The sequence below is a fragment of the Squalius cephalus genome, assembly GCF_949319135.1.
Source record: "Squalius cephalus genome assembly, chromosome: 17".
NCBI lineage: Eukaryota > Metazoa > Chordata > Actinopteri > Cypriniformes > Leuciscidae > Squalius > Squalius cephalus.
In genome coordinates, this window is record NC_137138.1 from 36,227,799 (window position 1) to 36,251,730 (window position 23,932).

Sequence of the window (23,932 nt, forward strand, 5' to 3'; positions counted from 1 at the left end):
GGTTGGATTTTTCCTAATTTTTTTAATTAAGGCATTACGTTCAATTTCCAAAATATGATTTTTTATTCCTCTTTTTAGTCAACTTTAGCATGGGTGTATTCACTTATGCATAGCACTGTATATATGTGTGTGTGTGTGTGTGTGTGTGTGTGTGTGTGTGTGTGTGTGTTCACTAACAAGTCTAAAACAAGACACCTGCTTAGCCTTTCAGCTGAAATTGCAATCAGCAGTGTTTGAAAGGCACAAGGCTGAAATCTATTCTGTTTTGAATGTGTGGTTCACAGTTTTGACAGCAGTGTGTTAGTATTTGAACAAAGTGCTGTAAATCCACAGTGTTGTGCAGGTTGTGGTTAAAGTCATGGGATAAGTGTGTAGAGTTTTGAAAACTGTGTTCAAGCAATGAAAAACGAACTAGAGTTTGGTCCACATGAACTGCTGCTGTGCAGACTGTAGTTAGAGTTTTGCACATGTGACTCCAGTTGTGCCCACTGTCGTTTAGCAATCGAAAAAAAACTGTAAAAATATCTTCATTTGTGTTGTGAAGATGAAAGAAAGTCTTACATGTTTGGAACAACATGAGAGTGAGTAATTAATGGCAGAATTTCCATTTGTGGGTGAACTAACCCTTTAAAGGGATAGTTCACTCTGAAATGAAATTTTGGTATGTTTTAGCTTACCTCAAGGGCATCCAAGATGTAGGTGTCTTTGTTTCCGCAGTAGTTTCAATTTTGATATTTTTAGGTCAAACCGTTCTTATCTGTCAGTCATATAATACAGGTCTATGGTCACCACCTCAAATAGCATGCACAGAGTCCAAATTAAACAATTCCCCATTGTAAGTACACATTGATGGCCTAAGACATGAAACGAGCGGTTTGTGTGAGAAAACGAACAAAAAGCGCCAGAAGTGATCTCTTGTGCGTATACGTCACTCATTGTTTACACAGAACAGAGATTGTAGGTAAGACTGCTAATAGAAATGGTACTAATTTGCGCTTATCCGGGATGTTTAAACCGACGTAAAAGAAAACAATTACGTATGCTCGCGCGAACTCATCCTGGAGTGGTAAACAATGAGTGACGTACACACCAGGAAGCGTGCGCGCCCTCAGATCACTTGGACGTGGTTGTGTACAAGAGGTAAAAACTATATAAATACTGTTCGTTTTCTCACACAAACCGCTCGTTTCATGTCTTAGGCCATCAATGTGTACTTACGATGGGGAATTGTTTAATTTGGACTTCTCTGTGTATGCTCTTTGAGGTGGTGACCATAGACCTGCATTATATGACTGACAGACAAGAACAGTTTGACCTAAAAATATCAAAATTGAAACTACTGCGGATACAAAGACACCTACATCTTGGATGCCCTTGAGGTAAGCTAAAACATAACAAAATTTAATTTCAAAGTGAACTATCCCTTTAAGAATAAATTAAGACATGCACCTTAAGAAATCTCACTAAATAGTCAGCTGCCAGAAGAATCTTTGCTCTGTTGTTGTGGCTTTGTGATGTTGGGGGCAGGTGATGGGCAGATTTTTCTTCAGATCAGTTGAGTCTAAAATTAAACAGCAAGAAAACATACCTGTCAAATCATGAAATGGTTTGAAAACACATTTTAAGTAAAAAAAAAAAATAAAAAAAAAAAAGATTTACTTTTGTAAAATAATTTGACTGGACAAATTCACAATGAGTGTTATGAAACACAGGAAATCTCCCAAATAGCAACAAAGCTATGATTATTTTTTTTTATGTTTGTGCCCATGATTCTCTCATACATGTATGTTATCTGTTAAATCTTACCATCACCAGGTTCTAGTCTGTACAGTCTTTAAACACCCAGCCTGCTACCCTTAGCCACTTGGTGCATCATAGAAATGCTCCTAGCAAACACAAATAGCAAAATCAATACATTAAACATGAAAGCATATCCAAACATCAACCAAAAGTAAATCTGATAAATACATTTTGCATACATATTTAATCTGAAAGAATTACTTACCAATTTTAAGAAAATTGGTCCTCCAAATAAGGAAATGAAGTGACAATTTCACGTGCATTGTCGGTCCGCAGTTTGTGGAGTTGTTCTTCTGTTTTTCAGTTAACGTTATATGCTAGGTGTGCTGGCAAACGAGAGTAAAAGATAGTTTGAGGATAAATACATAGGCTACTTTATGATATTTGCACATCACAAATATTATCATAAAACAATATAACATTATAAAACACGTATTGTAAATAAGTTAAAACACTTACTCAGTGTTTTCACTGTTAAAAGCAAACTCCGTGTCTGCACTGCGTCACGAGTTAAGAAGATGGAGGGCCTGAGAAAGGTTTAAGCGTGCACATCACATAAATATTGTTACAAAACAATATAATGCCATTAAATACATGTTGTAAATTAGGTAAAAACAATTACTTTCGGCGTTTTCCCTGTTAACGTTACAAGCAAATCTCCTCGGCGTCAGCTCCGTATTGAGTCAAAGAAGATGTCGCCTTTGAAAAAAGTTTCGGCTCGTTTAAGCGCGCAGAGCATTAAATCAATATGTTATAAAATACATATTGTAAATTAGTTAAAACAGTTACTTTCGTCGTTTCCCTGTTAAAAAGCAACACCATCCTGGGCTGGGTTTCCCGATAATGATGGATATTAGCACTTACGAGGATTTTCTGCGAGCGACTTTACGAACGTTCGTGTTCGTTTCACGTGCGTTTCACAATAATGCACTTAGCACGATCGTTCGCAGCTGTGCTTTAAGTGCTACTTAAGAGTCGCTGTCCGTTTGTCAAGTGCTGAAATGTCACCTTGTACAATGGCTTGTAATTGCAGCATGTAACGATCACCAGCTGGAGCTGCCCTTGTGAGCCACCAGAGGGCAGTCCACATCAGACTATCATATTCACTCACTAACTACATTTCCCATAACTCACTGCCCGGACTCATCATCACTTATCACTGATCACATTCACCTGTACCTCATTCACTGATTGCATTCACCTGTCTCATCATCCTGTTAGTCTGTCTATATATACCTTGTTCATTCATTCACTCACCGCGAAGTCTTGTTAAGTGTTACACTGCCATTCTGAGCGTTTCCCTGGTTGTCTTGTTTCTTGTTTTTGGATATCTTGCCCTGTTTCCTGGATTACTCTCTTGCCTCTGGTCCCTGGATTACTCTCTTGCCTCTGGTCCCTGGATTACTCTCTTGCCTCTGGTCCCTGCCTGTTTTGTTTGTTTGTTTGTTTCTTTGTTTTGGACTGCTTTCCTGTGTATGACCCTAGCCTGTATGTTGGATTACGCCTCTGGATTGCCCCACAAAATAAAGCTGCGTTTGGATCTCCTACTTCGTGTCTCTGAGCAGTACGTGACAGAACAGTCTCTGGATCGGCAGAAGTGACGTGAACAGTCTCTGGATCGGCAGAAGTGACGTGAACAGTCTCTGGATCAGCAGAAGCGCACTCTGAGCTTGACGGGACCAGCGGCGGCGAGGGCTTTGAGCTGGGTAGGACCAGCGGCGAAGAGGACTCTGAGCTGGTTAGGACCAGCGATGAAGGCTTTGAGCTGGACAGAACCAGCGGCGAAGAGGGCTCTGTGCTGGACGGGACCAGCGGTGAAGAGGGCTCTGTGATGGACGGGACCAGCGGTGAAGAGGGCTCTGTGCTGGACGGGACCAGCGGTGAAGAGGGCTCTGTGCTGGACGGGACCAGCGGTGAAGAGGGCTCTGTGCTGGACGGGACCAGCGGTGAAGACTCTAGCTTGGCGGGCATGTCGCTTGCGGTCTTGGCTTCGGCAGATCTGGCGTGAAGTGCAGGCTCGGCTGGACTGGCGTGAAGTGCAGGCTCGGCTGGACTGGCGTGAAGTGCAGGCTCGGCTGGACTGGGGTGCCACGGAAGGAAGCTCTCCAGACATCTGGAGAGTGCCTCTCTCCAATCCAGACCAGAGAGATCGGGGAGCTCCCTCGGGTCGACCTCCTTAGCCCCCAGCCGGTAACATAACTTAATAGCCTCGTCACCCAGAGAGCAAGAGGCAGCGAGAGGAAAAAACCCCCAGGTGTACTGGAACAGATCGAGGCTATCCAGGGCTAAGGCCGCGATCTGTCCAGCGAACTCCCGGCTCATGCTGGGAAGATCAGGTGAGATCCGTACTGCTGTATTACAGGAGGTCATAGCTGCTGGATCTGAAGTGTGGCGAAGTCTTCTGTCACGTACTGCTCAGAGACACGAAGTAGGAGATCCAAACGCAGCTTTATTTTGTGGGGCAATCCAGAGGCGTAATCCAACATACAGGCTAGGGTCATACACAGGAAAGCAGTCCAAAACAAAGAAACAAACAAACAAACAAAACAGGCAGGGACCAGAGGCAAGAGAGTAATCCAGGGACCAGAGGCAAGAGAGTAATCCAGGGACCAGAGGCAAGAGAGTAATCCAGGAAACAGGGCAAGATATCCAAAAACAAGAAACAAGACAACCAGGGAAACGCTCAGAATGGCAGTGTAACACTTAACAAGACTTCGCGGTGAGTGAATGAATGAACAAGGTATATATAGACAGACTAACAGGATGATGAGACAGGTGAATGCAATCAGTGAATGAGGTACAGGTGAATGTGATCAGTGATAAGTGATGATGAGTCCGGGCAGTGAGTTATGGGAAATGTAGTTAGTGAGTGAATATGATAGTCTGATGTGGACTGCCCTCTGGTGGCTCACAAGGGCAGCTCCAGCTGGTGATCGTTACACAGCACACATTTGCAATTTTAAATGTTTAACCTGTTTTCACCTGATGTGCATTTTCCACGAGACCAATAATCTACAAAAGCACAAAGCTACGAGTGGAGACACCAGCAAAATGGCTGAACCAAAAAAAACCCAAAGAAAATACCTTTTTTTTTAAAAAGAGGAGATTAAGGTAATTTTAGAAGAGGTGGAGCTATACAAACATATTATTTTCAGCAGGTTTAAGGGAAGTCATACAAATAAACAAAAAAAAAATCTGGAAGGATTTTGCTAGAAAACTGACTGCAACTATAGGGGCATTAAAAGATCAGGGAAGGAGGTCAGGAAGAAGTGGCAGGACTTTGCCAGCCTTGCTAAAAGGAAAAGGGCTCTGCAGAGGAAAACATTTAATAAAACAGGTGGTGGGACCAATGATGGCCAACCAAGAAATGCCCAATACATGGCTGGTTTTCGTGCATGTCAGCAAGTCATTTACAGAATTTTTTTTTTTTTGTTCATCCCTATTTTTCCCAGTCTTTGAAGCATATTAAAATTACTAGATTAAATTATTTATATTTTTTTGTTGCTTTTTTTCTGACCTTTTCAATTATTTAATTTATACATTAATTTAACAAAAAAACAACAACAACAAAAAAAGAGTAGGCCTAATAAAGTGTACAATAAAGTACAATCAAAACCTTATTATATATTATATTATAATCACATTGCATTTGAATAAAGTTAAAGGTGTAATCTGCCGGTTGTCCTGCAGGTGACCTCATAACTTTGTCTTCTTACGATGCACTTGGGGATTTACGATTACTCCAGAGCACTCGTAGATCTACGATGATTTTTAAGTGCTACTTAAGTTACGATGCTTTTGGGAAACAGACCGTAATATTAAGATCAGTCGTACGATCGTTTTTACGATCTACTTAGGCTTACGATGCTTTTGGGAAACGCAGCCCTGCTCTGCTCCACATCAAGCGTCATGGAAAATGCCCCTCTGAGAGCGGTTTAGCAGTGCACAGCACATATTGTTATACAACAGTATGATGTTATAAAATGCATGTATAAATACAAACTTAATTGATGCGTTTTCCCTCCTCGTATGCCTTGCATCGCGAGTAAAAAAAAATGGCGTCTTTGAAAAAAGTTTCAGCTCGTCTGGTCGCGCCCAAGGCGTAAATGTCCCGGATGTAACTAATTACACTCTCTCTGTGTTATTAATTTAACTCCACATATTTTCACCAGCTAGAGGGTGCGGTTTACACTAGCAGTGTTAATCCCTTGAAATTCAACACCAGAAAATTAACTCTTTACTCTAAAAGTCCTTAACACTAGGATTTCAACACTGGAGATTTTACTGTGAACATGTGAAAAAGAAGCAGAAACAAGCAATATCATATGTAATATGCACATGTAAAATAACACGATCACCAACATTAATCAGCATATAAATCAAACTGCCTAAAGTTCCTGAATGAAATGTTGACCCAGGATGAGCTTCAGGACTGTGAAGGTTTGAGGTGTTGATGGACTCGATCTACTCTATCTGTGTTTTGATCATCGTTCTGAATCCCATCTGGATGTAGTCTAGGGGTGTCAAAATTAATCGTTTCTATGATGCATCGCGATGCAGACGGTTAAAATGTGTGCATCTTTAATGGTAACATAATACACTGATTAATGAGCGCTGCTTTTAAATGAACATTTCTTTAAAACAAAATTTATTTGACAGATTTTCCTTTTCTTAATGGCATAAACAAGCTTTACTCCCTTGAAACTTAAACTGGAATGTCACTGTTTCTGTCACTGTGACTTCCCGAACAGGCGAGCACACGCACACACATGTGCGCACACATCAATTTTGAAGTAAAATTTAAAATTCAGGATGCGGTGCATCGTGATGCATCGTGATATCGAATTGAACTGAATCGATGACATTGTAACCGTAATCGAACCGAACCGTGACACCAATGTCGGTTCACACCCCTAATGTAGTCTTTGACAAAAGCTTGATTTTCTCAAGTGTATGCTCAAAGCGTTGCTTTTTTATGAAACTTGCCCACATTCAAGTGTTGATAAAAAAAATGCATGAAGCTAGAATAAAATATTGTGGGGGAAAGAGTTAATATAGAGCAGTGATTAAACTACCTGTGCATTAAACGGTATGAACACACACTTTCCAACCAATCAGAATCAAGTATTCAGACAGACCATGGCCTAATCCTAACCACTTACTCTGCCATAGATTAAGTGTCTGTTTCTGAAGTTTCTGCTTATCTGAGCTGTAGATCCTGAACTGAGACTGAAGAGTGTCATTGAATCAAACATTAAAACTAATATTACATATTTGTATTTAACATACAAAATTATTACTTAAAGGAAGGTTTTTATTTTTTTTATTTTGGTGCATACATTATCTGAATAGTATCTTTATTTCAGTATTTTCTGTGTATTTAAATGCATGAAATACACAATTGTTTTATTAATCATCCTCAGTATAAGTTTTCAACATCCTTACAAAACAATTGTAATTTTTTTTAAATGTTTGTCATATAAATGAAAACTGCATGATTCTGCCAAGCTACTTTGTCTCACCGCTACTTTCTGTTGGGTTATTGGATATTGTTTAGTGATGTTAGCCGTGACACAGAGGAATGTGTCAAAATAATAAAATGATTTTCAGTGAAGCGTTGTATCGATGTTTGATTCGTTCTTTCAAAATCACGAGAACAATGACGTCTGAAGCTTCGTTTCACACACATCCACGTGACCGCTTCGTAATCTTGTTCAAAAATGTGCGACACAGGGCTTGACCTCATGGTGTGTTAAGGTGTATTGCGTTGCATTGAAATGCTTGTTGTAATGCGAGAGTTTATTGTTGCAGTATCAAATATTCCCATTCCAATGTGTCTGCATTTCATAGAGCAATGTCACTGTCATTTACATACACACTCCCACTGTTTTAAAACACTGCACTGGTCCCAGTTCAAAACACTTCAAGCACTCTCCTCTCCCCAAGCACCAGTACTTCTAAAGAACACTTCTTACAAAGATCATTAAGCACAACCGACAGTTGCTGTACAGTGTTGGAGAAATTATGAAGACTTCATGCTTTAGATTGGAACTGTCAATCATGTCATGGATTAAGTCTCTGTTTCTGATTGTGAAGTTCCTGATTATCTGAGCTGTAGATCCTGAACTGAGAGACTGAAGAGTGTCATTGTTCTCTACAGGTTGAGGGATTGTGGTGTTACAGATGAAGGTTGTGCTGATCTGGCTTCAGCTCTGAGATCAAACCCCTCACACCTGAGAAAACTGGGTCTGTCAATGAATAAACTAGGAGACACAGGAGTGAAGCTGCTCTCTGATGGACTGAAGGATCCTCACTGTAAACTGGAGATATTGTGGTAAGATTGTATAAATATGTCAACATTAGGGGTGTAACGGTACATGAACATGACAGTTCGCTATGTACCTCGGTATTGAAGTCATGGTTTGGAACAGCAGGGAGGAGTAAAATAAACACAATATTGCTTTCTCTTTTTTTAAAATTAAACTGTGTTTACATACTACAATGATGGACCGAACATGATTTTAGATGAATTCGCACCTGTGAAAACTCGAACTGTTTCATTTGTACATTCAGCTCCTTGGTTTACACCTGAACTGCGTGAACTTAAAAATAAAGGCCGTAGGTTAGAGCGGTTGTACGTCAGGTCTGGCCTTACTGTTCATAAAGTAATGTATGCTGAACATATTCAAAATTATAAAAATGCACTGTGCAAGGCTAAATCTGATTACTACTCCAACATAATTGGAGTTAGCAATGGGAACTCCAGGTCACTTTTCTTGGTGGTAAACAATATTCTGCATTCACCTGATTCTTTGCCATCTGATATGTATTCCACTGACTTATGTGATCGCTTTTTGACTTTTATTGCATCTGAGGTTGAAAATGTACATCAGCAATTATTTACTGATACTCTTCACAATGACTCCTGTCAGTCTATCACTCACACACCTCCCCACTCTGTTTTCTCTAACTTTACACTACCAACTACTTCAGAGATAGTGGGTCTGATAGGTAAATCTAAATCTTTGACTTGTCAGTTCGACCCTCTACCAACTCCTTTAGTGAAAGCTTGTTTACCAGTCCTGTCGCCATTGATTACTAAAATTGTTCATGCTTCACTTGTTTCTGGTTCTGTATCTCCATATCTTAAATCTGTTATTATTACTCCCATACTTAAGAAACCAGGGGGTGATCCATTTAATTTTGATAAATTTCATCCAATTTCAAATTTACCATTTATCTCTAAGGTAGTGGAAAAGTGTATTGCAATTCAAATTCATGAACATCTTTCCAATAATTACTTTTAAACAATTGAGCAATGTATGACGTAATGCTTTAGACTGGACCTGTCAATCATGTCATGGATTAAGTCTCTGTTTCTGATTTTGAAGTTCCTGATTATCTGAGCTGTAGATCCTAAACTGAGAGACTAAAGAGTGTCATTGTTCTCTACAGGTTGAGGGATTGTGGTGTTACAGATGAAGGTTGCGCTGATCTGGCTTCAGCTCTGAGATCAAACCCCTCACACCTGAGAGAACTGGGTCTGTCATTGAATAAACTAGGAGACAGAGGAGTGAAGCTACTCTCTGATGGACTGAAGGATCCTCACTGTAAACTGGAGATATTGTGGTAAGATTGTATAAATATGTCAACATTAGGGGTGTAACGGTACATGAACATGACAGTTCGCTATGTACCTCGGTATTGAAGTCATGGTTTGGAACAGCAGGGAGGAGTAAAATAAACACAATATTGCTTTCTCTTTTTTTAAATTAAACTGTGTTTACCAAGCGGCAACATTCTGATCTGAAAAATGAAGCCTACCCGGAAGTGCGAAAAACTGCAATACATCGAAAATCCGCTAGGGGAAGGTCCCAAAAGGGAGCAAATGTCCATAGCCCCCATGTTAAAATGTCCGTTTTCACAGCATAAATTCATGTCTTTACAGGTTGGTCCCATGGACTTTTATTGTATTTTTCGATAGGTTCCGAGTGCCTGACAACGGCGAGGGTAGTGAATTTTTTTCTAACTCGTTAGTTTAGATCGTTTTTAGATATAAAATGTATGACAATAAGGGCGTGGTTAACTTTGATTGACAGCTTGATTGACAGCTGACAAGGCAGCGCCACGGAGAATGACAACATAAGAAGCGCCATTTTTTAATACAGTTGACATATAATACTACTGTTTCTGTATCATGAAATGTAGTTTTAAGAGTTTTTCAGGCGAGAATGTAGTTGTTTAAAGCTCAAATCTGTGGTTTATTTAAAGATTTATGAAAATTTTATCCAGTTGATCCAGCGATGACCGGGCGCTCGGCGCGATGTACCCCGCCTGGAGCAGTCTTTCATCGGCTTGACGTTCTAAGGTTTGCCGCCAATGCCGCGGACTCTGGCGTCTCTGTAGTGGTTAAACATGAGATATAATTCATCTTGTGTATATCTAATGGGCGATTTTTGGTCTCGTGAATCTATATTTTTTTCCCTGGGCAATCGTTTTGGCTGAGGGGAAGTTTCATAACTTTATAAGCTATTTAACTTTACCGATGTATGGTTAAACTCGCGCTGACTTTGTATGTTTGATTGAATTGTTTGCTTTATTTGTATAGCTTCTTATACCTTTTACTTATACTTTTATAATGGCTAACATTGATAAAACTGAAATTTAACAAAAAGAGACTGGGTTGAGTTTTGTCATTTTAATACAACGAAGATGATATGTAATGTTGTTTACTGCAAAATCTGTTGTTTAGTACAAATGCACATATTGCCTGGACCATAAAATGTTTAATATTTTTATATTATATTTAAAATGAAAAGAGGCAGATTTGTGTTATATTTTGTTTTGTTTTTCATAAATAGGCAAACGTTATGTGCAGTTGAATATAATCAATATGCATTGCCTGAACCACATTTGTGTGGCTATAATGTTTAAGATTTCTTTAAATGAAAACGAAAAGAGTTAGTACTGTATGGTGTTTTATAACATATTTCGTTGCCATAGACTGTAAAAAAATAGTTCATTGCCTGAAATATAACCGGAGTAGCAGAGCGAGCTGAGTGACACGCGCTGCGTTAGAAGGTGGGCGGGGTTAGCATTTCCCAAGATTTTCCAAGATGGCGCCGCCCATACCCCCCATAAACGGCTTCAAACCCGTTCTTCAGAAAGTCTATGGGTGACGTCACAGACGCTTTGTCCATATTTTTTACAGTCTATGGTGTTTACATACTACAATGATGGACCGAACATGATTTTAGATGAATTCGCACCTGTGAAAACTCGAACTGTTTCATTTGTACATTCAGCTCCTTGGTTTACACCTGAACTGCGTGAACTTAAAAATAAAGGCCGTAGGTTAGAGCGGTTGTACGTCAGGTCTGGCCTTACTGTTCATAAAGTAATGTATGCTGAACATATTCAAAATTATAAAAATGCACTGTGCAAGGCTAAATCTGATTACTACTCCAACATAATTGGAGTTAGCAATGGGAACTCCAGGTCACTTTTCTTGGTGGTAAACAATATTCTGCATTCACCTGATTCTTTGCCATCTGATATGTATTCCACTGACTTATGTGATCGCTTTTTGACTTTTATTGCATCTGAGGTTGAAAATGTACATCAGCAATTATTTACTGGTACTCTTCACAATGACTCCTGTCAGTCTATCACTCACACACCTCCCCTCTCTGTTTTCTCTTACTTTACACTACCAACTACTTCAGAGATAGTGGGTCTGATAGGTAAATCTAAATCTTTGACTTGTCAGTTCGACCCTCTACCAACTCCTTTAGTGAAAGCTTGTTTACCAGTCCTGTCGCCATTGATTACTAAAATTGTTCATGCTTCACTTGTTTCTGGTTCTGTATCTCCATATCTTAAATCTGTTATTATTACTCCCATACTTAAGAAACCAGGGGGTGATCCATTTAATTTTGATAATTCAAATTCATGAACATCTTTCCAATAATTACTTTTAAACAATTGAGCAATGTATGACTTAATGCTTTAGACTGGACCTGTCAATCATGTCATGGATTAAGTCTCTGTTTCTGATTTTGAAGTTCCTGATTATCTGAGCTGTAGATCCTAAACTGAGAGACTAAAGAGTGTCATTGTTCTCTACAGGTTGAGGGATTGTGGTGTTACAGATGAAGGTTGCGCTGATCTGGCTTCAGCTCTGAGATCAAACCCCTCACACCTGAGAGAACTGGGTCTGTCATTGAATAAACTAGGAGACAGAGGAGTGAAGCTACTCTCTGATGGACTGAAGGATCCTCACTGTAAACTGGAGATACTGTGGTAAGATTGTATAAATATGTCAACATTAGGGGTGTAACGGTACATGAACATGACAGTTCAGTACATACCTCGGTATTGAAGTCACGGTTCGGTACAGCAGGGGGGAGTAAAATAAACACAGTATTGCTTTCTCTTGTTTTTTAAATTAAACTGTTTTTTTAAACAAATGTGTATAACCCTCTGAGGTCGGCAATCACGCCGGCGTGATCTGCTCGCTTTTTTCCTTATCAGTGCAAAGGAGACTCTAAATATTCTGTTAACTTTGATGTTACAAACCAGTTTCATACATCAATCGATCCTGTTAAGTGTGTATTATTTTTGTGTATACTAACAATAAAAACAAAGTGTTGTGCTTTTTGCCAAATAAAGAAAAATAAACATGATGCGATTTCTGCTTTCTCTCTGTCAGTGAAGTCAATTCTGAAACGCGTCCGAAAATGAACCATAACTCAGCGAATACTCAGTCAAACAGGCATACAGACACACAGGCATGAAACTTGAATTCTCTTCTTTTAAATGAAGTAATTTATATAAAAAACAAATATTCTCAGTTTATGTAATATGTTTGAAAAGAGAGAGATATGTCAGTCGTTCTCATCTCAGCTCATTATTTTTAATGTGACCCCGCCCACGGAGAGCGCGTGCTATTCAAACGCAAATGATCGAGGCAATCCACGCAAACTGTGAAACGCCCCCATATCAGCTAGAGAAAACACATTGTACTTGTTTACACCGTCTCGCAGCGCTGTGAGGAATAATACTATCGTAATAATAAAAATGGAAAATGTACCTCAGAAGTGCGGGTATTTCGAGGAGCAACGGATGCCGCTGAGCTGAGGAATACTGTAGTAAGTTTTTTTCATTCTCAAGTGAATCGCGTTTCTGTGTGTGAATGAATGAACGGCAGAGATGCGCGCTATTTACCACAACTCGCAAAAAGACGGTTTAAATTGGAATCGCGTTTCTGTGTGTGAATGAATGATCCGCTTTTATATTCCTTATAATAAAAATGAAAGCCGACCTAAAAACGACCTATGTTACAGACATATGAAAGACAACATTTCATTGACTAGTTTTGGATAGATTATACATTTTTACTGTAAAATATCTGCCACCTCAAATAAGCTTTTGTTTGCCAATTTTTGCTCATATGTTAAATAAAGTATGTTTTGTCAAAAATAAAGTCATCAAATAATATGTTATTAGTGTTTTTTCCAATGTAGCCTAGGCTATATTCAAAGTAATGAATCCTTAACTTTGAAATATGTATGTTAAAATGTATACTTTAGTTTTTACAAAGAAAGATTACATTTGAATTGTTGTAATTGTAACCTTTTTAATAAAAAATATATTTACAAGGTATATGTAAACAAACTATTAAAAGGTAAATAAGCCTTTTCTTTAAATAATTTTTATTGTGTTTTATTAGTGACAAATTTGGGGAGAGGATACATATTCTAAAACTGAAAATACAGTATGAGAATTAACTGCACAATTACTAGACATGTTTTCCTTGGATATTTTGCAAGCACAATTTGTGGGAAAATAAAAAAAATCGAGATGCTTCTAACTGTGAACCAATTTGGTAGAATGTATCATTCTGATATGATTTTTTCTTTTAAATCCGTTCTGCTGCTTAATATATTTTTATAACCAATGATACGTTTTTTTTTCAGGATTCTTTGAATACAATTTTGATTGCAATCAACAATTTTGATTATTTATTTTGCTCACATTTGATTTGCTTAGAGCCCGCATCAACGGGGCATAAGCATTTACTATGAGATAGCCTACCTGTCTTTACTTTTGTTTATTTATCGCTCACAATTGCTTTGTTTATAGCCGACTGATTATTTTATTTTTTTTGCTCACATTTGATTTGCTTAGAGCAAATTTAGAACATTTAGTTCCTCCACATAGAGGAATTACAATAAAACAGATTGAAAAACAAAACCTTTGAATCTCCATTCTTTGTTCTTTGTTCAGGCTGCCTCACTTGATGGCCCATTAGCCATTGGGGGAGTGTCTATGTCACACCCCTGGTCTGAATCTCATTAATATTGATAGGCCATTACCACTCCCACGCATAAACCTCTTCTGACAAAAAAAAACTGACTTACAGAGTTTAAATCAATGTATTGTTTTTATGTGAACGATTAGGCAGGATGATTTTCAGATCATTTTGAAGAAAAAACTCTAGGCGACATCATCCATTAGTCAAAAGTCTTATTGACACATATTTAGTATGTGTTTTGTGGCCTTATTTCAGAAACTTTAGTTTTTAGTTTTTTCAGTAACCATGCATAAACATTATTCTCTCAAAAATACAAACATGAACATATATGTTGCTCACATATTATGGTAGCCCTGTTTGTGCTAAATAGAGTGTAATTACACCTTTGCCATTAATATGTTTATAAGCAACTGAAAAAAGCACAAATGTCAGGGCATGTCAGAACATCTCAAGGACCCCAAAAAGACCTCAGACCCCAGACGGTTAAATATATTCTGTTATAATTAATTTTTTTAAGGATAAAAAAATCTCTTAGCTAATGCTGTAAACTATATAAGGAGCTAGGGGTGGGAATCAAAGGGTAGCTCACAATAACGATAATAACACGATACAGCAAGTCTGCGATAATCAGTATATTGCTAGACAATCCTATAATGATACATCACAATATCTGTCTAACTATGAAAACAAAATGCCTGTGTAAAGGTTAAGTGCAGGTTTTCTCACTTTATTAAAGCCCAAACTGTTAGAAAACAGCACAAAAACGTTTTTCAGTCTGTAAATTAAATTAAACATATGTCCTGAATTATGCCAGTTTGAAATGGCACAGCTTACATAAAACATTTCTGTTTTATTTCTACTTCAAAATACTCCCGTGCCTCGTTTGTCTTTTGACCGATCATTTCTGTGCTCTCCGTGACTGACACGAAGAAAACACATCTGAGGTAAAATAAAAAGATTAGACCCTACCTCTTAAAGTATTATATTTCCAAGTGTTTTATTTTAATGTGATATTTAAAATGCTTTTAGATATAAATATAACAAAGTTCAAGGCGCAGGGAAGAAAGGGGAACCGGTGAACGGTAAACGGAAGTTTTAAAATAAGTAAAACGAAAGTAAACGGCAGGTGCTTCATAGTCGACTGCGTAAACACAACGTAAATGTCCAGGCCTGGTCTTCCTTCATCTTCCACTGTCGTCACTCCTCCTCTTATCCTTCACAGCTCCTGGGACTCCAGACGGTGAAGCGCTCAGTGACGTTCATTAAAGGGATAGTTCACCCAAAAATGACAATTAAATGAAATTTTAATTTAATGAAAATTAAAAGTGAAGTCTCTGTTTCTGATTGTGAAGTTCCTGATTATCTGAGCTGTAGATCCTGAGCTGAGACTGAAGAGTGTCATTGTTATCTACAGGTTGAGGGATTGTGGTGTTACAGATGAAGGTTGTGCTGATCTGGCTTCAGCTCTGAGATCAAACCCCTCACACCTGAGAGAACTGGGTCTGACACTGAATAAACTAGGAGACTCAGGAGTGAATCTGCTCTCTGATCTGAAGGATGATCCACATTATAAACTGGAGATGCTTCGGTGAGTAGTGATGACTAAATATATTTGAATTTTATTTGTAAATTAATATAGTTTCTTCTTCTGAGGTTATTTTCTTGTTAATATTTATGCACTGTAAACATGTTTAATACGAGTTTGATTCCATTTATAGTTGAAATATATTAATGTTTCTTTTTATGTCAAAACAATACAATGTATCACTTGTATCATTAGCTGCATTTACATGGACCCTAATAATCTGATTGTAATCGGACCAGTAGCACAATCAGAATAAAAAAGTAACATGTATCACATCAATCGGAATGAATTGGCCAGATCTGATAAAAAATGTATTCGGATTGTAAGGGGTGGTTTATTCCTTTTGTAATCTGATCGAGAGGACATGTAAACACTCGATCGGATTAAGAACAGAAAGTGGAGAGTCCTTGGCATCAGTCCTTGGCAATGCTGTAGAAATAGCGTAATGACGTATGACGCGCGGATCGAGCTGTTCTTCCTGTTGATTAAAGTGTCATAAATGAGTGTCCTGTCATTCTGAAATTCTCTTAGCATTCATCGTCTGTGAAGTGGAGCAGGACAGTCCTCGTCTCAGACTCTCATCCATAGAACACACAGTTTTGGGCACGGGAAGGGGCTTTACTGCTGGATAAATACAAGCAGCACGGCTCAACGGTTCATGTGCTCGTCGTCGCATAATTAGGACCCGAAAAATATAAATATTAAGTCTGCTTTTTAAAACAAAGAAAAGGAGGATGGTTAGTATACAACACCAGCGGGAAACTCTGTATATTCGTGCAGTGTGCGCATGTCAAAAGATTAAATCCGATCAGGAGCTTGTGACATATAAACACACACATCAACCCGATCACTTTTTTAGCGTTCATGTAAACACCATTGACTACATTTACATGAACTCTCATAACGTGATTGTAATGAGATTTAGTCGTGTAAACACAATACTTCAATCAAATTGATTCAATTAAGCTCATAATTGAAGTAACCATAATCTTGAAAAAAATGAAAGTTAAGTCATCATTTACTGACCCTTGTGTTGTTCTAATGCCATTTACCTGTAGCAAATTAGCTGTATGAAATATTAATAATCAATAATAACTGGTTATAATTGATTATGAATATTTGGATCAGTTAATATAATTAACTTAATGTCGTAAATTAATATTACAATCAATTAACCTGTTTGGCCCGTGAACTAGGGGTGGGCGATATCTCGATATTTACGATATATCGAGATATTTTTTAAACTCGATATGGATTTTGACATATCGTATATATCGATATATTGTTTATATTTAATTCTGATTTCGCCACTTTGCTTGTTTGCCTTCTCTGTGCTGTGCTCGCCCCCGCCCTCCTCCGCCTCCTTGCTTTTGTTCCCCCTCTCCTCGCGTGTTGTCTCATTCAACCAAGTCCGCCGACCGAGTCCGGTCAGGCACATCAATCTTTCCCCGCCCAGCGAGTGCTTGAAGTGCGTCAGAAACTGCGCTCGCGCGCGATCAGTTGTTGTTGGTAATTTTTTGTGTAGCGTCGCCTCTCGCCGCATTGCTTTTGTTTGAGGGCGCTTTTAACACACTCACACTTAACATGCTCCCCTGTAGAAACGGGCTTGGCAGCTCGCGCCAGGTCTAGACACGGTGAAAGTTTCCTGATTGTGACGGATGGCCGAATTTACATGACACATTATAAATTAGCATTAGCCTACCTATTCTGCTATAGATACAGTGCCAAAAAGAAGAGAAGAGGATAAAAGGGGATAAAGACAGAGGTAAAGTGATGTAATGAATGAACAGTTTATCTAATTGCATAGTAGTAAGATACTGTAATTTTAATGGCAGTTATTTTTACCTTAAACTTTATGCTAGCAGTTGTTCTGAGTTCTCCAGAGGCCACAGACAGTGTGATTTTGTAACAATCATGTCAATTTTTAGATGTATTTGTATCACTTTTTTTTTTTATTCATGTTTTACTCTACAGTTGTGCAGTTTTTGGGGGATATATGGCATTTTTTTTATTTATTTGCCAAAATTAGTAATGATATTTCTATACAGGTTTATTTAAAATAGTGCAATATGTATTATTTCTTCCTTTATTTTACAGTTAAATTATTATTTTTGTATACAGGGATTTTTTTTTTTTTTTTAAATGTCGCAGAAACACTTTGTTCCTACATGAACTGCCTACCTATTTGCACTTCAATAAAAAAAGACTTTGTGGTATTTGGCATATTTGTTTTTGCAGTAGTTTTTGGGGGGTTATTTTTCCTGTAAAGATATCGAGATATATATCGTATATCGAGATATAGCAAAATATATCGAGATATATTTTTTGCTCCATATCGCCCAGCCCTACCGTGAACACTCAGGATTAATTGTTTATTAACTCTAAGAAATGTACATTTCCGGGGCATGGGAAATGTCTTTCTTAATTTAAAGTACTACTAAGAGCAGTAGCCAAAATCTATATGATTAGTGACTCCAGTTATGAGCTTGAGACACGGACAACTTTACATGTGACAAGAACAAGATTTTATTAACTAGTCTAAACACTTAAACTACTCTAACATACACACACATACATGCATACAGTTTACCAAGGGAAAGAGAGCTGAAGCAGAATACAGGAAAGCAAGAAATTATAGCATTGTTTGAAATTCAGCAGATCAACAGCCTTGAGCAAACCATCAGTTTAGTTATAACACGCCCTTCTTTAAAGGGGTAAGGATACTTAATGTATCAAATAATGAGACTAAGTTTGATACTTGCATGTCTCGCCCATTTTAATTAAACTGTCCTGATGCAATTTGTTGAGGCTCCAGTTGATCTTTGCTGATGTGGTCTTGATGAGAGAGAACCAGTGGTAGTCAGAGTATCTTTGGTGAATGGAAAGACAAGGCCGCAGCCTGGCACGAGCTTGGTGGTCCTTAGAAACTTCTAGTTCAGCATCATCTTCACATCAGCATCTCAGGAAGGGACTAAGAGAGAGCTCAGAGAGAGCTAAGAGAGCTAAGAGGAGTTGATATTGTATTTTTAAAGTGTGAAGAAGTCAAGTGTAGGTGTAAGAGCGAATGAGAAGATTTTCCTTTGGAGGGAAATTATTTTACGACCTATTGTTCAAGCAGACCTTTGAACATGTAGTTTGATTGGATGTTTAACACAAGAATCTTTAAGATGCTTATAATACTAATGCGTCACAAAGTTAGCAAAATTTAATCGAAATTAACAAATGGGAAACGAAGATTGGAGTTTATAGAGACCAAACATGTCACACATATGATTTTGGTTAACCATAATATGCAAAGTCTGAAACATTAACCCAATAGAGTTTATAAGAATACAAAAGCCAAACCACATAAAAGGAAAATCATGAGGTGGGAAAATTAGATACATGTTTACACATTTCTCAAGTGGTTATATATAGAATATACAGGATTAACAGGGTTTGTTTCGCCTCCTCTGCAAGAATCTAAGTGAGAGTCGCAGCTTTCTGGAAATTCCTTTGGGTCGTAAAACTCTTATCAGTCTCAGTGTGTCCTGTAACAAGACACAGCGTTCTGCCAGTGTGTTAGCTTCATTTGGGATGTTAGTTTTTGGGGGAAGTTTCACAGGCCTTTGTTGGGAGAGTGAGTTTGCTGGATTATTCATTAAATAAATGAATAATTTGTGTGTGTCTGATTGGTCTAGACCAGTGGTTCCCAAACCTGTCCTGAAGGCACCCCAACACTGCACATTTTCTTTGTCTCCCTAATCAAACACACCTGATTCAACTCATCAGCTCATTAACCCATGTGAGTTGATGAGTGATGAGTTGAATCAGGTGTGTTTGATTAGGGAGACAAAGAAAACGTGCAGTGTTGGGGTGCCTTCAGGACAGGTTTGGGAACCACTGGTCTAGATGCTACATACCCTTCTTTCTTTTCCAGACCACAAAAGCAGGAATTTAAAGAAATGTCCAGATTGCCCTCGTCCATATAACATTTCTTTAAAATACTTTTTTATATTTTATACTTTTTTCATTTTTGGATGATTTTTCCCTTTAAACTGTTCCGCTCTGACCAAAGTGCACATGTGCTGGTACGTACACGGATATGACGCATGTTGTTCACACAACTCCATGAATGAAGTCTGACATTATTCTGAAGTTTTCCCTCCACTCTGAATCGCTGAACTCGCTGCCACCAGTGTCTGCTGCTTATCTTCATCCAGAGACAGTGTGAAGAACACAATGGCAGTGTAGGAAACCCCGTCTGAAGCGGCATTGCTATCACAGTTTGATGTTCATCACAGCGCAGAATAACCATCCAATACATCCATAGAAATGTGTTTAGCGTTTGACTTAAGTAGATTAAAACAGTGGCCAGTAACACTCCTACTCTATGTGAGTTCATCATTTGTGCTGTGCATTTGGGTATGAGAATAATGGTGGTAAAAATAACCATTATCACATGGGTTAATGAGCTGATGAGTTGAATCAGGTGTGTTTGATTAGGGAGACAAAGAAAACGTGCAGTGTTGGGACAGGTTTGGGAACCACTGCAATAGATGATAATGTTATATACACTGCTCAAAAAAATAAAGGGAACACTTTTAAATCAGAGAATAGCATCAAGTCAGTTAAACTCCTGGGATATTGATCTGGTCAGTTAAGTAACAGAGGGGGTTGGTAATCAGTTTCAGCTGCTTTAGTGTTAATGGCATTAACAGCAGGTGCACTAGATGGGCAACAGTGAGACAACCCCCAAAACAGGAATGGTTTTACAGGTGGAGGCCACTGACATTTTTTCCCTACTCATCTTTTCGGACTGTTTTTCACCAGTTTTGCATTTGGCTAGGGTCAGTGTCACTACTGGTAGCATGAGGCGATACCTGGACCCTACAGAGGTTGTGCAGGCAGTCCAGCTCCTTCAGGATGGCTCATCAATACGTGCCATTGCCAGAAGGTTTGCTGTGTCTCCCAGCACAGTCTCAAGAGCATGGAGGAGATTCCAGGAAGACAGACAGCTACTCTAGGAGAGCTGGACAGGGCCGTAGAAGGTCCTTAACCCATCAGCAGGACCGGTATCTGCTCCTTTGTGCGAGGAGGAACATGATGAGCACTGCCAGAGCCCTACAAATGACCTCCAGCAGGCCACTGGTGTGAATGTCTCTGACCAAACAATCAGAAACAGACTTCATGAGGGTGGCCTGAGGGCCCGACGTCCTCTAGTGGGCCCTGTGCTCACTGCCCAGCACCAGGGAGCTCGATTGGCATTTCCCATTGAACACCAGAATTGGCAGGTCCGCCACTGGTGCCCTGTGGTTTTCACAAATGAGAGCAGGTTCACCCTGAGGACATGACAGACAGGAAAGGGTCTGGAGAAGCCGTGGAGAATGTTATGCTGCCTTTAACATCGTTCAGCATGTCCGGTTTGGTGGTGGGTCAGTGATGGTCTGGGGAGGCATATCCATGGAGGGACGCACAGACCTCTGCAGGCTAGACAATGGCACCCTGACTGCCATTAGGTATCGGGATGAAATCCTTGGATCCATTGTCAGACCCTATGCTGGTGCAGTGGGTCCTGGGTTCCTCCTGGTGCACAACAATGCCCGGCCTCATGTGGCAAGAGCATGCAGGCAGTTCCTGGAGGATGAAGGAATGATACCATTGAAGGGTCACCACGCTCACCTGACCTACATCCAATAGAACACCTCTGGGACATTGTGTTTCGGTCCATCTGACATCACCTGGTTGCACCTCAGACTGTCCAGGAGCTCAGTGATGCGCTGGTCCAGATCTGGGAGGAAATACCCCAGGACACCATCCGTCGTCTCATTAGGAGCATGCCCCGACGTTGTCAGGCATGCATACAAGCACGTGGGGGCCATACAAACTACTGAGTACCATTTTGAGTTGCTGCAATGAAATTTCAGCAAAATTGACAAGCCTGCTGCATCATTTTTTCACTTAGATTTCCGGGGTGTCTTTGAATTCAATCCTCTGTAGGTTGATAATTTTAATTTCCATCAAACGATGTGGCATCCTTTCGCTCATAACACATTGCTCAGTCCATATTAGTATAGATAACCAGCATGATATTTTTCCCCATTGAGATCTGATGTGTTTTCAAAGTGTTCCTTTAATTTTTTTGAGCAGTGTATTTATTAATACTTTTGTTGTCATTTATAAAACTGACCCAGTGACAGAAAGAGGACAGTCATACAGGATTATGGATAAGGGTCAAGGGTCATCATTCATGGTGGTTTAGATGCAAAATCAAAACCTGAATCGTTAAAAGATATTTAAAAAATTGTACATCACAGGGTTATTTTATTATCTCTGACTAATAGTGCAAATAGTTTGTTTTAGTTGTTCTACAGTGGATAATTTGACTGTCTGTGTTTTACTGACAGGTTTTCATGGTGAATGATTCTGACCTTCTCTGGATCAGCTGATGGAGAATAAAGAGCCGCTACAGACACATCACATTCAACAGAATCAACACATACAAACCCATAGTGATCATCACACACACATGTGTTTGTGTAACTTTTCAGGATGATCCAATCCTTCATCCAGAGTCAAACATGGAAACCTTTCGTTTCTTCTTCAGAACTGACATGTGTACTTTGCACTTTTCTGTCTATTATGTTTTTCTTTATAACTTTACATACTTTTAAGAAATGGTTATTGACAGGTTCAGAGGTTTGAGTGGGATTAGTGGGGGGTATTAAATAATGGTAAAAGGGAAATTATACAGATGTCTTTACGATATAAAAGATTTGTAAATATTTTACGTCTTTTTAGCTGTAAATACTTAATAATGTTTACATTTAAATTAGGGCTGTCACGATGTTAGATTTTTAACACCACGGTCATTTTGGCCAAAATAATTCACGATATCGATATATCGCGATATCTATAGTAATTATCAAATTAATTTTTTACTTTGTTTATTTAGTTTTTCTTTTTACCCAACAAACATAAGGAATACTGATAGACAAGGCACATGCATTTTCACTTGTGTTCTCAGTCTATGGCAATTTTTTTGTGAAGGAAGACATGCATGTAGAGTTTATCTGGTTTCAAACTGGAGAGAAACATTGTCTGAATGTTTCCTGAAGAACTGAAAAGTCTTTCTGATGCAAACATCTTTCTGATGAAAAGCAACACTGGTGGCGGGAATGCAAAGGATCTTCTGTGCCAGTTTTGCCAAACTTGGAAACTCCTCCTCATTATCTTTCCACCACTGCAGTGGGTCTTTATCCACAGAAATAGTGGGCAAGGCTGTGTATACAGAAACGTCTTGAAATGCTAGTGTAGATTTCACCATTTCTGCTGATTGTTTTTTCAACAGTTTTTTCATTGTTATTATTTTGAGAATATTCAACTATAAATGGCCTCAGGGACAGAGACACTGGTTCCCTCATCTTCACATTCTCCTCTGGCAGAAGACTCCTGTGAGAGAGTACAAGTTCTACCTACATTGGCAGAAGACTCCTGCGTGAACTGTTGCTTTAGCTGTCTTTTGATTGAATCTGCCTCTTCCACAAAGTTCAACATGAAGCGGGGGTCAAGTACACAGGCCATGTTAACCCTCTGGGGTCTAAGGTGTTTTTGGGGTCCCTGAGATGTTTTGACATGCCCTGACATTTGTGCTTTTTTCAGTTGCTTATAAACATATTAATGGCAAAGGTGTCATTACACTCTATTTAGCACAAACAGGGCTACCATAATATGTGAGCAACATGTATGTACATGTTTGTATTTTTGAGAGAATAATGTTTATGCATGGTTATTAAAAAAACAAAAAATGAAAGTTTCTGAAATAAGGCCACAAAACACATACTGAATATGTGTCCACAAGACTTCTGAATAATGCATTTTTTCGCCTAGAGTTTTTTCTTCAAAATGATGTGAAAATCATCCTGCCTAATCATTCACATAAAACAATACATTGATTTAAATTTTGTAAGACACTTTTTGTTTGGAAAGGCAATATGCGTAGGGGCGTGATTCACACCTGAGAAGACAACGACTCGCATAATGAGCCGCAAAATAAGCCTTTCATTCAGGTGTGTCACTGAGCCACAAGAAAGAATGCAAGGACAAGAAAGAATGCAAGGACAATATATATATATATATATATATATATATATATATATATAATACAAAATTGGTTCACAGTTGGAAACACAGTTGTTGTTTTTGTTGTTTTTCACAAATTGTGCTTGCAAATTGTATAATATCCAATGTAA

At 38.7% G+C, this 23,932-nt stretch overlaps 1 protein-coding gene and 1 long non-coding RNA gene across 2 annotated transcripts in view; one reads left to right on the top strand and one right to left on the bottom strand.

The window, feature by feature from the left end:
* LOC307174523 (NACHT, LRR and PYD domains-containing protein 3-like) overlaps positions 1-23,474 on the top strand; it is a gene marked incomplete at its 5' end in the record, with an annotated part of 54,587 nt that extends 31,113 nt beyond the window's left edge. The window contains 5 exons of the mRNA XM_079898386.1: positions 7,961-8,134; positions 9,256-9,429; positions 11,929-12,102; positions 15,531-15,704; positions 22,088-23,474. Coding sequence (XP_079754512.1) covers positions 7,961-8,134; positions 9,256-9,429; positions 11,929-12,102; positions 15,531-15,704; positions 22,088-22,100 — 709 coding nt within the window. The 3' untranslated portion in view covers positions 22,101-23,474. The remainder of the gene's footprint in view (positions 1-7,960; positions 8,135-9,255; positions 9,430-11,928; positions 12,103-15,530; positions 15,705-22,087) is intronic.
* LOC307144412 lies at positions 1,551-2,096 on the bottom strand. Its single transcript, XR_013818737.1, has 3 exons — positions 2,006-2,096; positions 1,807-1,886; positions 1,551-1,561 (listed from the first exon to the last, which is right to left on the bottom strand). It is a non-coding gene; the product is annotated as an uncharacterized lncRNA (long non-coding RNA).
* Positions 23,475-23,932: the final 458 nt, after the last annotated feature.